At 53.8% G+C, this 14,621-nt stretch overlaps 1 protein-coding gene across 7 annotated transcripts in view; it reads left to right on the top strand.

Moving 5' to 3' along the window:
* The window catches only part of DYSF (dysferlin), a 288,276-nt gene that overhangs the window by 125,525 nt on the left and 148,130 nt on the right, over positions 1-14,621 (top strand). For all 7 annotated transcript variants that reach the window (XM_045018205.1, XM_045018204.1, XM_045018206.1 and 4 more), the window contains exons 23-27: positions 2,736-2,891; positions 9,157-9,288; positions 10,517-10,683; positions 12,485-12,599; positions 13,381-13,486. In XM_045018205.1, coding sequence (XP_044874140.1) covers positions 2,736-2,891; positions 9,157-9,288; positions 10,517-10,683; positions 12,485-12,599; positions 13,381-13,486 — 676 coding nt within the window. The remainder of the gene's footprint in view (positions 1-2,735; positions 2,892-9,156; positions 9,289-10,516; positions 10,684-12,484; positions 12,600-13,380; positions 13,487-14,621) is intronic.

Raw genomic sequence — 14,621 nt, 5'->3', positions numbered from 1 at the left:
TAGCACTGAGGTCAGCACAGGAGGTACCGGGTGCCCTTGCCAGCCGCTGTGATTGTGGAGTCAGAGACACTCTCTCAGGGGGAGAGGGAGGCACATTTCAGAACGTGGGCCAGCAGCCGCAGTGGTTTCTGGTTTGCGTCTCTGCCAGCCGCAGCTTTGAAACAGAACATTTGGTCCTGAAGTCATAGGGCTGGCAGGCCAGGCGCAGTCTGCGTCCAGCCCCGCGAAGGGAGTCGGCTGCCCTTGCTTGCCTGCCTCCTGCTGGCTAGGGCCGGGCATCCCGCTGCCTGCTCTGGCTCTCCCCTCGTGGCTGGAGGGGCCGAGCTGCGGAGGAGCCACCGGAGGGATGGGCGGGAGAAATGCGGCTTTCCAAACAAGTCCTCAGAGGTTTCCTTAGACATCAGTGGCCCGATCCTGTGCCCTGACGCTGGGGGAGCGTCTGCTGAAGCAAATAGGATGCTCGGTGCTGAGGATAATAGTCTAGGCTGTTCTGCTGCTGTTTCCTTTACTGGATTTCTCTTTGCTTCCTCAGTCACAGTCTCTGTCTCTGCATTCATCCTCTGTCCCCCCTCACTTGTCCGAAGGCGGAACTCGATAACTTCAGCGTCTGAGCTACAATTTCTAATGCATGGTGTTCGGGTGGGCTTGAAATCCCCCCCCGAGCCTGGAGCTTTACACGCTCCAGCATCGTCCTGCAGGCTGGGGCTCGCTGGGGAATGGGCAGGTGGCAGAAGGGGAATAGTGGGGTAACATGATCTCTGTGCTCCTGAGTTAGGACTGGCCACGGGACAGCCACTCTATCTGTCTTGATTTGAATTGTGGAGCTGGCGAAATGGCAGCCCCGCGGCACGAGCTCTAGTGATGCACAGAAACTACCCGGCACTGACACAAATGGTGCCAGTGTAACTCCTCCCCCATGGCATCAGCAGGGTTTGGGCCGGCGGCACCAAAGCATAGAGTGCTGCCACCTGAGCTAAAGGAGTCAGTCCATTAGCTGGCGGCAGCAGTAGGCTCTTATCCTCTTTCTGGAGCAGCCACTAGAGAAGGATGTGACCCACATGGTGCAGGCTTGCTGCACAAACCCAGTTAGTGGGCCTCACTCATGACTGCAGGGGGCGGGGGGGTTCAGGGATCATGTCCCAGTCAGTCCTTTCCTTCTCTGCTGTGTCTGTCCGCAAGGGGGCCAGGCACAGTGGTGGTTCTTGGGAGAAGGCCACCAAATAATCACAAGAAACTAACAGCTTGTGATCAGTTCTGATCTTGTGCTGGGTCCTCACCTTTGACTGACAGGCAGAAGGCTCCATAACTGAGCTACCCAGTCCCTGCTTGGGAGGTGGACATAGCGCACATGCCGATTGTTTGCTGAGGCGCTGAATCCTAGTGGAATGACCCTTCCCACCACGTGTCTTCATCAGTGTGTGCATCCAGGACCTTCGCACGGAGAGCTCACACCTCTAGCACTTGAGCTGAAGGAGTGACACCCATAGACGCTGGGAGTGCTCCACCCCTGCTGTGCCCCCAGGCCCCTCCACTCCACTCCCCCAAGGCCCCACCCACCTACCGCTCTCTGCTGTCTGCCCTCCCCCAGCTGCCGAACAGCTGATCACTGGCAGCTACCCACACAGCTGTGGCTGATGGGTGCTGAGCACCTGCTATTTTTTTTTCTGTGGGTAGCGGGTAGGTGCCCACATCACTTGGCAGCAGCCAGTGTCCTTGTTGGCACCACCAGCAGAGACCAACTAAACCATGGAGACTAAACTGCTGAGATGAAGCCCACCACAGGATCCACTTGCCTTGCCAGGCCGTCTTTGCTCTGTGCGCAGCCAGCGGCCTTCAGCCTCCAGGGCTGGAGGAGGAAGCTGCAAGGGGTGTGTGTGGTGTCTCTGTGACTCCGGGGCAGAGTTTCTCTGGGCGGCATCCACTGGCCCTTGGACTCCTCCTTGGGGCAGTGGGCACTATCTGGGGTCCTCTGCTCGGTGTCCCCTTCTGGATCCCTTGTTTGGACCCTGGGACCTGCACCCCTACCCCTGTGTTAAATTCTGGGGTCTGTGTCCTCCTCCTTTTGTTGCTATTGTGAGCTCCACATTTAAACAGGCTGACACCACACCTGATGCTTTTGTGGTGAGGGCTTTTGGAGACCACGGGGCGTCCTCCCTCCTTCCTGCTGAGGTCAAATAGCCTGACCCCTTTCATGGGCAGTGAAATTCACACACAGCAAAACACCCCCCAAAAACCAGCAGCTGATTCTGAGGGTCTGCAACTACTGAAGGCAGGAGTGGGTCTAGCCACCTAACAGTGGGGCAGTGTGGTCGAGTGGGTAGGGCCCTGGTTTCAGACTTGGATTCGGTTCCTGACTTTGACCTGCTGTGTGATCTAGGACAAGTCTCAGCCGTTTGATGCCTCAGTTTCCCCACCCACCCTTTTTCCATGTGGTCTATTTTGGTGGTAAGCTCTTTGGGGCGAGGACTGTCTTACTCTGTGTTTACATAATGCCTAGCATAATGGGGCCCTGTTCTCCACTGGGGCACGTAAGCGTTACTGTAATACATTAATAATGATGGGTCTTTCCCGTCTGCTTTCTGCGACCCTGCCAGCTGCCTGCTCCATGGTGAGGCCTGCTGAGATTCCACCGCTCCCCCTCCGCGTCTCACTTTTCAGCCTGGATTTCTGTTGATTCATGGTATTGATTTGGGGAGGTTGAATAGATGCGATTTGTCTGCCACCATGTTTTCCAGCCCCAGAACAGCCTGCCAGACATAGTGATCTGGATGCTTCGAGGAGACAAGCGTGTGGCTTACGCCCGGGTGCCAGCCCATGAAGTTCTTTTCTCCAGGACCGGCGCCAACTGCTGTGGCAAGAACTGTGGGAAACTTCAGACGATATTTTTGAAAGTAGGTTGGGTTTTTCTTTTTGAATGTGTATTTGTTTTTAATAGCATTTTCTCTCCCCTTAAAATATAACCAACAAAACCCAGCAGGGAAATCTGTAAACAGGGAAAAAATAAACCCAGCAGTGCCTGCAAAAATAGCAGATGTTTAGGGTTTGGATTCTGCTCCTATTTGGGATTGCAAGGTGAGGGGGAGGGGAGGGTGCTCTGGCGATTTTCTTTGCTCCCCAACTGTGCAGAGGACCCCCCTGCGTGTGGTGTTTATCCACAGTGGGTGAAGTTTGCTGCCTAGGAGTCACCTGGGAGTCAAGAGATCTGGGTCAAATCCTGGCTTGCTGAGTGTGCTTGGGTAAGTTGTGTTGCCCCTCTGTGACTCAGTTTTCCCCATCTGTAAACGAGGAACATGGTACTTGGCCTCTGATGTTGGAACGAAATATACTAAAAATTATTAGCTTTCTGGAGGAGGTGGATTCCACACCCCTCCCAAAGGCACGTAGAGGCGTTGGTGTCAACTGCAGCGCTACCCCCGCTTCATGGGCATAAAAAAACATAGAATCATAGAAGATTAAGGTTGGAAGAGACCTCAGGAGGTATCTAGTCCAACCCCCTGCTCAAAGCAGGATCAATCCCCAACTAAATCATCCCAGCCAGGGCTTTGTCAAGCCGGGCCTTAAAAACCTCTAAGGATGGAGATTCTACCACCTCCCTAGGGAACCCATTCCAGTGCTTCACCATCCTCCTAGTGAAATGGTGTTTCCTAATATCCAACCTAGACCTCCCCCACTGCAACTTGAGACTATTGCTCCTTGTTCTGTCATCTGCCACCACTAAGAACAGCCGAGCTCCATCCTCTGGAACCCCCTTTCGGGTAGTTGAAAGCAGCTATCAAATCCCTCCTCACTCTTCTCTTCTGCAGACTAAACAATCCCAGTTCCCTCAGCCTCTCCTCATAAGTCATGTGCCCCAGCCCCCTGATCATTTTCATTGCCCTCCGCTGGACTCTCTCCAATTTGTCCACATCCTTTCTGTAGTGGGGGGCCCAAAACTGGACGCAATACTCCAGGTGTGGCCTCACCAGTGCTGAATAAGGGGAATAATCACTTCCCCCGATCTGCTTGCAATGCTCCTACTTATACAGCCCAAAATGCCGTTAGCCTTCTTGGCAACAAGGGCACACTGCTGACTCATATCCAGCTTCTCAACCACTGTAATCCCCAGGTCTTTTTCTGCAGAACTGCCGCTTAGCCAGTCAGTCCCCAGCCTGTAGCGGTACATGGGATTCTTCTGTCCTAAGTGCAGGACTCTGCACTTGTCCTTGTTGAACCTCCTCGGATTTCTTTTGGCCCAATCCTCCAATTTGTCTAGGTCACTCTGGACCCTGTACCTACCCTGCAGTGTATCTACCTCTCCCCCCAGCTTAGTGTCATCCGCAAACTTGCTGAGGGTGCAATCCATCCCATTGTCCAGATGCTTAATAAAGATGTTGAACAAAACCGGCCCCAGGACCAACCCCTGGGGCACTCCCCTTGATACCGGCTGCCAACTAGACATGGAGCCATTGATCACTACCCATTGAGCCCGAAGATCTAGCCAGCTTTCTATCCACCTTATAGTCCATTCATCCAATCCACATTTTTAACTTGCTGGTAAGAATCCGCTGTTCACTGGGGAGCTGCTCCTGCTCACGCTCACAAGGGGAAAATGTCTCCTGGTGCAGTAACCCTCTCCAGAATGCCCGTTGGCACTGATTTGTGTGCCTAACACCAAAGTTTTCACTGCCTCCCTCTTTCCCTGCGGGGCAGAGTCAGACATAGAACTTTGTGAGCGTGGTGGTACTTTGGGTGGGACTGCGACACTTACTGGACATGATGAGCCGGACCTGGTTTGATGTCACTCGCTGGTTTGAAGTAGAGTCAACAGTGGAATCTCTGCCACTTGAAGTCTTTTAAAATCCTGATTTGAGGATGTCAGTGACTCAGCCAGAGGCTAGGGGTCTAGTGGGTGGGTGAGATTTTGTGGCTTGTGACATGCAGGAGGTCAAGCTAGATGATCCCCGTGGTCCCTTCTGGCTTTGAAGTCTATGAGTAACACAGGAGGTGATCAAACAGCTAGGCCAAAGCACAGTCGTTCTCCAGCTGGCCATCTGTCTTCCTCATCACTGTGGTGTCGCTCAATACTGCTGGGATACAGGGACATACAATTCTTCCCCTCTTACAGTCGAGCTGAGGCAGAGTGAGCTTAAGTAACTTTCCCTAGGCCTTAGCTAGTCTGTTTCCCGAGACTCACAGCCACAGGTCTTTTATTGCAGTGTAGATGTACCCAGAGTCCCTTCCTCACAATTTCTGTCCTCGGTTACTTCTGTTCAAGGCTAACCTCCTGGTTCAGCATGGGTTAGGTTCCTCTGTAGCTGCCGGCTCACAAAGGGATAAGAGCCTACTAGTGCTACCAGTTAGCCATTCTTGTAGCTCCCGTGCTAGAAGCCTGTGCTTTTTAGCCCAGAAGCGTCTGGGTCCGATCTCCACTAAGGGCCAGGATTTTGAGATCGTTTCACCACCCCCTTGCAGTCAGCGGGATTACCCAGCTGTAAACGAGGACAGAATTTGGCTGAGGGGGTTTTAAATTCCCAACCCGCAGCTACCCAAATGAACTGAAGTTATGATCCCCTTGCCAAAGAAAGCTTCTTATGTCTCGAATGAAATGTCTTCTCTCCAGTCCTCTCCGTTTGGGAGCTGCAGCTCTAAAAACAGCTGGCAGGAAAGGAAGAACCAAAATATTTTGTTTTTTTTTCTCAACTTCAGCTACGGATGGAAAACTAGCATCACTGAAAAAAAAAAAAAGCAAGTGAGAGCGAAGAAACCAAACGAGACATTTCACTGTTTATTTTTTCTATTTTTGTTCAAATATGTTGGCTGCTTTCAGTGTCTTAGTCTTGAAGGTCGTCTCACCAGTAGATAAACATCACCAACAGCTCTGCAGAGAGTCATATCCTGTCCCCTGCTCCTTGCTGGGTAAAAATAGGTCAGCAGCCCACAAGACTGCTGTCTCATGGTTTAACTGCAAGCCAGGACACCTGGGTTCTATCTCTAGCTTGCTGCGGGACCTGGGGCAAGTCACTTAACTGTGCTCTGCCTCAGTTTCCCCTGCCTACCTCGCTCCCAGGGGTGTTGTGAGGAATGGTATGGAACAGCTAGATCTGGTCTGGAGCTTTTCAGAATACTTTTTTGTTGGAAGTATCTCGATTCACCAACACTTCTCACAGGAAAGGGTCGGTCAAAACGAGAGAGAGAGAGAGAACTAGTGAGCACTTTCCGCTACAGTGTGGCCGGTTGTCTAGTGGATAGGATGCTCACGTGGGAGACCTGGATTCAAGTCCTTGCTTTACCTGAGTCGCAGTGGGGGCCTTACTATTGACTATTCTGCAGCGGGTTTGTCTCTCTGGCTTTTCACCAAACTATTCAAAAGGTCTTGGTTCATCCCGATCCAAAACAGGGAAGATTTTGAAACCTTGAACATTTTCATGGGACAGGAAAACCGTTTCCCACCTGGCTATCGTAACAACTCCTCCCCTCCCAAAGAACCAGTCTTCATCAGGGATTGAGCCCTGGAGCACAGACCTCCGCCACTTGTGCTGTTGGAGTAACTCCACTACCTGGCTGAAGTAGTAGGCTGTTACCCTCTAGTGGCAGGGCACACAACATGGTTGGCAGTTGGGAAGCCGTTTGATGTTGTCAGATGCCATACAAGTGCTGAGCTTTATTGTACATCTCCCTGGCTACCAGGGGCAGCACTATGGTTTCCTGCCGCCCCAAGCACGGCAGTCAGGTGGCCTTGCACGCCTGCGGGCGGTCCGCTGGTCATGGCGGCGTTTCTGCGGGTGATCTGCCGGTCCGGCGCCTTTGGCGTAACCACTGCCGAATTACCGCGGGACCGGCGGACCTCCCGCAGGCATGCCGCCGAAGGCTGCCTGACTCCCTCCCTCACAGCAACCGGCAGACCGCCCGCCCGCCCCCGGCTTGCTGCCCCAGGCACGCGCTTGCTGTGCTGGTGCCTGGAGCCGCCCCTGCTGGCTACATAAAGAGCACAGAGCAGATCCATTTACCCCTGAGAGGTACCAGCCCATGCACTTAATTACACAGTTTAGAAGCTTTTTAAAGAGAAGGGACCAGATTCTCCTCTCATTTACCCAGGTGTCACTCTGGAGGTGTCCTTGGCTCCCATGGGGCCCCTCTGGATTTACACCAGCATCGCTGGACAGAATTTGGCCTCAGCACATGTCCACATGCTGTATCGTTAGCTAAGGCAGTGCTAGCTGGTCCAAACTGCTGGGCACATGGGGGGAGCTTGCAATCTTTGATGCCAGCATCTGAGGCCTCCCAGCATGGCAATGCATGTCGTGGTTAATGTGCTTCTGGCCAACGCCCCCTTGTGTCCGTCAGTCCCCCTTGCATGCTGGGGATGTGGCACTGGAGTTCCAGGCCCATGGGCAGTGGCTCATGGCCTTCTCAGGCAGCTGTCCCCGTGTTTCAGACTCACGCTTTGGCCGTAGCAGCCTGTGCCTGCTGCTTCCCATTCCTGTGGGCTCTGAGCCGGTAGGGAACCGGGGCTGCCCCACAGCCTTTCTGCTGGTAGGCTGGCATTCGGCACAGACCAGCTCCAGGGCACTGGTGGTGCTTTGGGGCCCATCACATGTGCTCACCACAGGACCGTGGGCACTGGTGGAAAATCAGGGCCTTCCAGCTCACCTTATCCACCCCTCAATCCAGAGTGACCCTCCATAGGGGAGCTGCAACCACAGAGAGTTCTTAATGGGCAGAATCCCTAGAGCCTCGGGGCTTCGTCCCCAGAGCAACCAGCACTGGCTAGAGGGTGCAGCAGGAAAGTCAGGGCCTGCCAGAAAGGACTTCATGGCCTCTTGACATCATCCTGTCACTCAGCATTTAGAATCATAGAATATCAGGGTTAGAAGGGACCTCAGGAGATCATCTAGTCCAACTCCCTGGTCAGAGCAGGACCAATCCCCAACTAAATCATCCCAGCCAGGGCTTTGTTAAGCCTGACCTTAAAAACCACTAAGGAAGGAGATTCCACCACCTCCCTAGGGAACCCATTCCAGTGCTTCACCACCCTCCTAGTGAAATAGTTTTTCCTAATATCCAACCTAGACTTCCCCAACGGCAACTTGAGACCATTGCTCCTTGTTCTGTCATCTGCCACCACTGAGAACAGTCTAGATCCATCCTCTTTGGAACCCCTCTTCGGGTAGTTGAAAGCAGCTATGAAATCCCTCCTCACTCTTCTCTTCTGCAGAGTAAACAATCCCTGTTCCCTCAGCCTCTCCTTATAAGTCATGTGCTCCAGCCCCCTAATCATTTTTGCTGCATTGTCATTGGCTCCTGGACCCCACCTTCTTCCTACCCCTTGCCTGCCATGGTCACCCTTCAGCTGCCCAGCCTCACTCTCCCCCACCCCTTTCTCTGCCTCAGTTTCCCTTTGCCTGCCCCCTTTACCTGTAGACTGTAAGCTCTTTGGGCCATGGGCAGGCAGCTCCCCTCCCCTCCGTGCATGCAGCCCCCTGCCCAGTGTGGGCACTACCCCAGCTAAAGGATGGAGGGAGCTGAGCATCCTAGGCACAAAAATCTGGAGCACCAGCACCAGCTTGTTTTTCGGTAGTAGGCTGCCACTGCTCTCTGGAGAGTAGGAACCGGGCATGGCAGAGACCGGGATGTGGGGCAGTCGTGCCCAGTGGTTGGAGCAGGAGTCAGGCCCAGTGGTTGGAGCAGAAATAGGAGCCCGGGGTAAGAGCCGAAGTCAGGGGTCAGAGCCGAAGGGCAGGACTGGGTTATCTGGAGTAACGCAGGTGCAGCAGCGGGCAAGTACTTTGAGCACCCACTGAACTGCTGCTGGGCTTAAGCCCTGGTCTGCTGACAGGTGGAGCCAATCAGGCAACTGACTATAAGCCAGCTGCTCTCATTAGGTTGCCTGGAGATTGGCTTTGCCACAAGCCCTGATCCCTAACAGGGCACAGCGTGTCGGGGCAGCGTGGGGTTCTGGTGTCCGAGTGCGGGTTCTAGGCAGTGCAGCCACTATAGGTCACACCACACACTCCTTTCCATGCCTGCGTGGCCATGTCATTGGCTGCACAGGAGTGAGTAGGGCTCTGCTTCCACCTTCTCTCATCCTTATTGGATGGGTGTAGCCCTGAGAAGCCCTTACCTTTAACGGGCAGCCGCTGCCCTGCGGCTATTAATTGGGTTCCCTTTCTTTGGCAGTACCCACAGGAAGCGGCGATGGGCCCCAAGATCCCGGCCCAGGTGCGGGTTCAGCTCTGGTTTGGGCTGGCTGTAGACGAGAAGGAGTTTAACAAGTACGCGGAAGGGAAGCTCTCCGTCTTTGCAGAAACCGTGAGTGGACACCAGTGTTCCCTCTAACTTTTCCCACCCTGTGCGGAATGAATTTTGTCATGTGCACCAAGATGGAGGTGATGTGTCACACGTCACCTCCATGTTGGCGTACATAACAGAATTCATGTGGCGGGGTGGGGCCGAGGGGTTCGGTGTGTGGGAGGGGGCAGAGGGTTGGGGTATGGGGGGATGAGGGCTCTGGCTGGGGGTGTGGGAGGGGGCAGAGGGTTGGGGTATGGGGGGATGAGGGCTCTGGCTGGGGGTGTGGGAGGGGGCCGAGGGTTGGGGTATGGGGGGATGAGGGCTCTGGCGGGGGGTGTGGGAGGGGGCAGAGGGTTGGGGTATGGGGGGATGAGGGCTCTGGCTGGGGGTGTGGGAGGGGGCAGAGGGTTGGGGTATGGGGGGATGAGGGCTCTGGCTGGGGGTGTGGGCTCTGGAGTGGGGCTGGGGATGAAGGGTTTCAGGTGCAGGCTGCCCCAGGGCTACAGCAGGGAGAGAGGACTCCACCTAGCTCGCTCTCTCCACAGCAGCACCTGGGCTGGGGGGAGAGGAGAGGCACCTCTTCCCGCTATGGTGGGCCAGGGCACCTCTCCCCTGGCCAGGGCAGGTCCAGGCTGGGCCTGGTTTCAGGCTGGGGGAGGGGCGCCTGTCCACTGTCCATGGCAGGTCTGCCAGGGCTGGGTTCCCTGAGCCCTGCCCGGCACTTAATAGGCTGCTGCGCAGTCATGCGGCCGCGCAGTTTACAGGGAACTTAGGTTGGCACTGAGTTTTGGATCCTTGAGTCCTCCCCCTTCTTCCCGCTAGGGGCGCTAATGTGGCAGGTAAGCGTTCTGCCCCAGAAGGAAGTGAATTCAGGGCTCTGTGGCGAGTCGGTGCAGAGGAGGACAGTCACAGTTCAGCTGTAAACACAGTCATTCCAAGCAGACCCTGAGCCAGGGGACTGGAGAAGGGGGTTGGGTCCTTCACTTCTGGGTCACTAATTCAAATCTCGCTCATGTCAACAGCCACTGAAGATCACGGCCATGCTCTTTGGTGGCCTGCATGGAGTCGGCTTCTCAGGCCACTCCTTCGAGGATATCCCTCAAAGTGCCTCTGTGATGGAATGCTCTTCCCTGTGTAATAAATTTACTCCCAAGTAGCTGGTCTCTGGGGGTCTCTTTCCATGTTCTCGCTGTTCCCGTCAACCCAACTGTTATCCTGAAAGTGTCTCTCATTTCAATGTCTTAAGTATGAGAACCAGGTAAAGCTGGCGCTGGTTGGGAACTGGGGGACGACTGGCCTGACCTACCCCAAATACAGCGATGTGACCGGCAAAATCAAACTGCCTAAGGACAGTTTCCGTCCCTCCGTCGGCTGGACATGGGCCGGGGACTGGTTCATCAGCCCGGAGAAGACGTGAGTAGATCGCTTGATGTTATCTTGGTGCCCACAACTCAAGGAGGATGTTGGTCAACTGTAGAGGGTTCAGAGAAGAGCCATGAGAATGATTAAAGAAAACCTGCCTTATAGTAGTAGATTCAAGGAGCTCAATCTGCTTAGCCTAACAAAGAACAAATAAGGGGTGATTTGATCCTGTTTATAAGTACTTGCAGGGGAACAAATATTTGATAATGGGATTTTCAGTCTAGCAGACAAAGGTTTAACAAGGTCCAATGTCTGCAAGCTGAGACGAGGCAAATTCAGAAGCAAGGTGCATATTTTTAACAGTGAGGGTAATTAACCATTGGAACATTTACCAGTTTACCAGTTCTCCATCACTGATAATTTTTAAATCAAGCTGTGCTCTGGGAATTATCGTGGGGAAGTTCTCTGGCCTGTGTTGCACAGAAGGTCAGACTAGATGATCACAGTGGACTCTTCTGGCCTTCGAATCTATGAATCTGTCCCTCAGCAAGGGGCACGGGAGCTCTCTGTTTAAATAGCATTTGTCACTTACAAGATGTTTCATCTAACGGCCCATAAACACCTAGGGACATGTAAAAAGCGACAAAGAGTCCTGTGGTACCTTGTATCAGAGGGGTAGCCATGTTAGTCTGGATCTGTAAAAGCAGCAAAGAGTCCTGTGGCACCTTGTAGACTAACAGACGTATTGGAGCATGAGCTTTCGTGGGTGAATACCCACTTTGTCAGACACATGCGTTGAGAATTCCATGCGCTTCCTAAACTATTCAGTCAAGATGATTTGTATTGCAGTAGCATCTCTCAGCCCCCGGTGTGGACCAGGCCCCCTGTCGTGCTAGGAGCTGTACAAACACAGACAAAAAAGATGGTCCCTGCTGAAAAGAGCTTCCAAGCTAACAAACTGCTGGCCCCCAGTGCAGAGCCCAAGTAAAAGAACTTTGGGTGTGGGACCTACCTGGGGGATTGGAGGGGCTGGACCTGGAAGCAGGTTGCGAGGAACTTCTGCAGCCCAAGAGCCACAAGAGTGGCCCGTGCTGGCTTGGTGGCCAGTGGATCCATTCATTGCACATACCCACAGGCCTGGTCCTGGTACCCACTGGTCTGTCCGTTGCCCTGGTCTGCAGCTGGATAGGGCTCAAGGGGATAAGCCGTGGCCTTTGATCCTGACCCACCTCACCCATGTCTTGAGGTCAGACTGGATGATTACAGTGGTCCCTTCTGGCCTCGGAATCTGTGAACTCCACCTGTCCCATACTTCCATAGACAGCGGCATTAGAGAGCTCAGCTGTCTACTGCACAGGGCTGGGAGATCCCTTTGCACCACTTTCCCACAGCCTGGGGCCTCCAGGCAATGGGATCACGATCCATGGTATTTCAGACGTCTCAGAGCTCTCTTCCAGGAGACAGTGGCCCTGTATAAGTGGGTGTTACTTCACCCACCATGGAAATGCAGCCACCTCTGGGGTGGGACATGGCAGCTGTTGAATGGTGCACTGCAACACAGGTTCACACAAGAAGCGAATCCAGCTGGAATAGTGTGTCCGGCTGGAACAGCAGCAGGGATCCTGTAGTTCAGGCTCATGTCTGCTTTGGAAACAGCTATAACTAGAGTAGTCAACAATCTAGCTGTATTTCCTAGGCATCTGCTCAGTGGCCTCGGTGAGCATTTTCCGTTCTGTGGGTAACGGGCTGGGATCTAGGAGGCAGCAGCTGGCTGAAAGGACGAGAGTTTGTGGAGGCAATGCGGGGGAGCTCTCAGTCACTTTTCTTTCCCTCTCATCCTCCCTGGATGCAGGTTACTTTATGACACGGACGCCGGTCACATGAGCTTTGTAGAGGAAGTGTTTGAGAATCAAGTCCGGCTTCCTGGGGGCCAGTGGATCCACATGGCTGACGCCTACACGGATGTGGTGAGAACGTCCCTCGCTGGAGACTGAGGGAACCCCCCTGATTGTCCTGGGATTCTGTTCCTGGCTCTGCCACTGGCCAGCTGGGTGCCCCTGGGCAAGCCACTTCCCCACTCCGTGCCTCAGTTTCCCCACCTACCATATGAGGCTAATGATACTGGCTTGCTTTGTAGAGTGTTTTGAGATCTATTGGTGAAAAGAGCCAGGTTATTTATTAATAGTGTCAGTCAAATCACGCCCACATGAACCGAGTGAAAAAGTAGCCTGTGGCTTAGATTTTGGAATCACCTACAAATGAGTCAGTTTTCACATCTCAGACTTCAGGAATGTATTTGCTCAGAGGGATCCGAAAAAAAAGTTTAGATTCACTGAAACCATTTCACAGAGGGGTCGTCAGGAGATGACTGCAGCTCATCCGCTGATCAGCAGATCCCCTTGTGCATTCTCAGGGAACCCATTCTGCACTGTCCGGCCAAGGGCTGTCCGTTTGGGGAGGGCTCCCTGTCTCATTGGTCCATATCTCGCAGAGCAAGTGAGTCCCTGCTGGGAGTCTCAGCACAACTCAAACAATGGAGCTATTGCAGCATTTCCATCTGTAGGTACTATTTACAAAGCAGCTAGATGGGGCCTGGCGCTGGGTGCTCTATGCTCCAGAGGACTCACAGGCCAGAAGCAGAACTGATACGAGTCAGGCTTTGTCACTAGCCATCTTGGAAGTCAGTGTGGGCTGTGGGCGCACTCATAGGCCAGGTATTGCTCAGTAAACGCTCCCCGTGTCTTCCAGAACGGGGAGAAAGTGCTTCCTAAGGAAGAGATCGAGTGTCCCCCAGGATGGAAATGGGAAGATGTGGAATGGGACACGGATCTCAACCGAGCGGTTGATGAGAGAGGTATGCCAGAACCTTATATATATTTCAGCTTCCTCCCATCCCCCTTTACTCTGCCCACCATGGCCATAGCCTCTCCAGGGAGGAGCCCTGGACCCAGCTTCCCCATCCCAGTCTATCTGTCCCCCTTTGTCCACGAGAGTGACAAAAACATTCCCTCCCTCGCTACGTGGGTCTACCCTGGTGCCCCACTGCAGTGCTTCCATTCACGTCCGTGGGAGCTGATGGATCCCGGGATGCATCTGTGCTGGGAGTTCTTTTCCCCCATCAGTCTAGCACGAGGACTGCTCTGCTGATGTTAGCAGGGATGGAAGCGCCCGTGCTGGCAGGGCGAAGGCGTTTTTACCCCTCTGTTCGTGCTGGACCAGCAATGGGAAAGGGGCCAGCGTAGAAGAGGCCAGCAGATTCCTAGCACAGCCATAGATGGGATTCCTCACCAGAAAGATACCGACAAGCGGGAGAGAGAGCAACAAAAGTCCCCTAAAGGGACTGCCGCTGCTTTGACAGAGCCAAGCTAAAAGGGGGAACATGCCCATGGCTGCTGAGCCTTGGAAGGGTGTGAATGCCAAGGAGGAAAGGAATGTGTAGGGACACAAGGGGTTACTAGGAGGAGGGTGAGATGCAACTGGGCTGGATCTCAGCTTCCTGATCCTGCGAAGCAGTCAGCTGGGTAGTGTGCTCCCACAGGAAGGGGTAGGCACCCCATCACATACTTTCTTATTGAAGAGGCCATCAGATTACTTAACCTGGCAGTCAAACCAAAGCTGCTGTGAGTGGGTCTTGAGGCAGCACTGGGACACCTCACTGGAGTTCAAGACCAGCACATTAACCACTAAGCCCTCCCAGATGGACAAAGGGGGACTGCAAACCAGCCGGGACAAATGACTAGAAATGCTGGGAACCATCTGGATTCCCTAGAGGGATTTGTTCTAAGGTCCCACCCTAGAGCTGAATGTCCACAGAGCAGCCCCCTGCATGCATCAGCAGTAGGGCATGTGCACCCAGGGCCATCTGGTCCAAAGCACGGAGCTTCTAGCACTTGAGCTAAAGGGGTAACTCTGGCATCCGGCAGCAGTAGTAGGCTGCTATTCTCCGTGTGGCCAGCCACTCGAGGGGGAAGTGACACACGCTTTCAAAG

Source organism: Mauremys mutica, chromosome 5 (assembly GCF_020497125.1).
Source record: "Mauremys mutica isolate MM-2020 ecotype Southern chromosome 5, ASM2049712v1, whole genome shotgun sequence".
NCBI lineage: Eukaryota > Metazoa > Chordata > Testudines > Geoemydidae > Mauremys > Mauremys mutica.
Note: the sequence above shows the minus strand (reverse complement) of the source record. Positions and strands in the feature narration are given on the sequence as shown.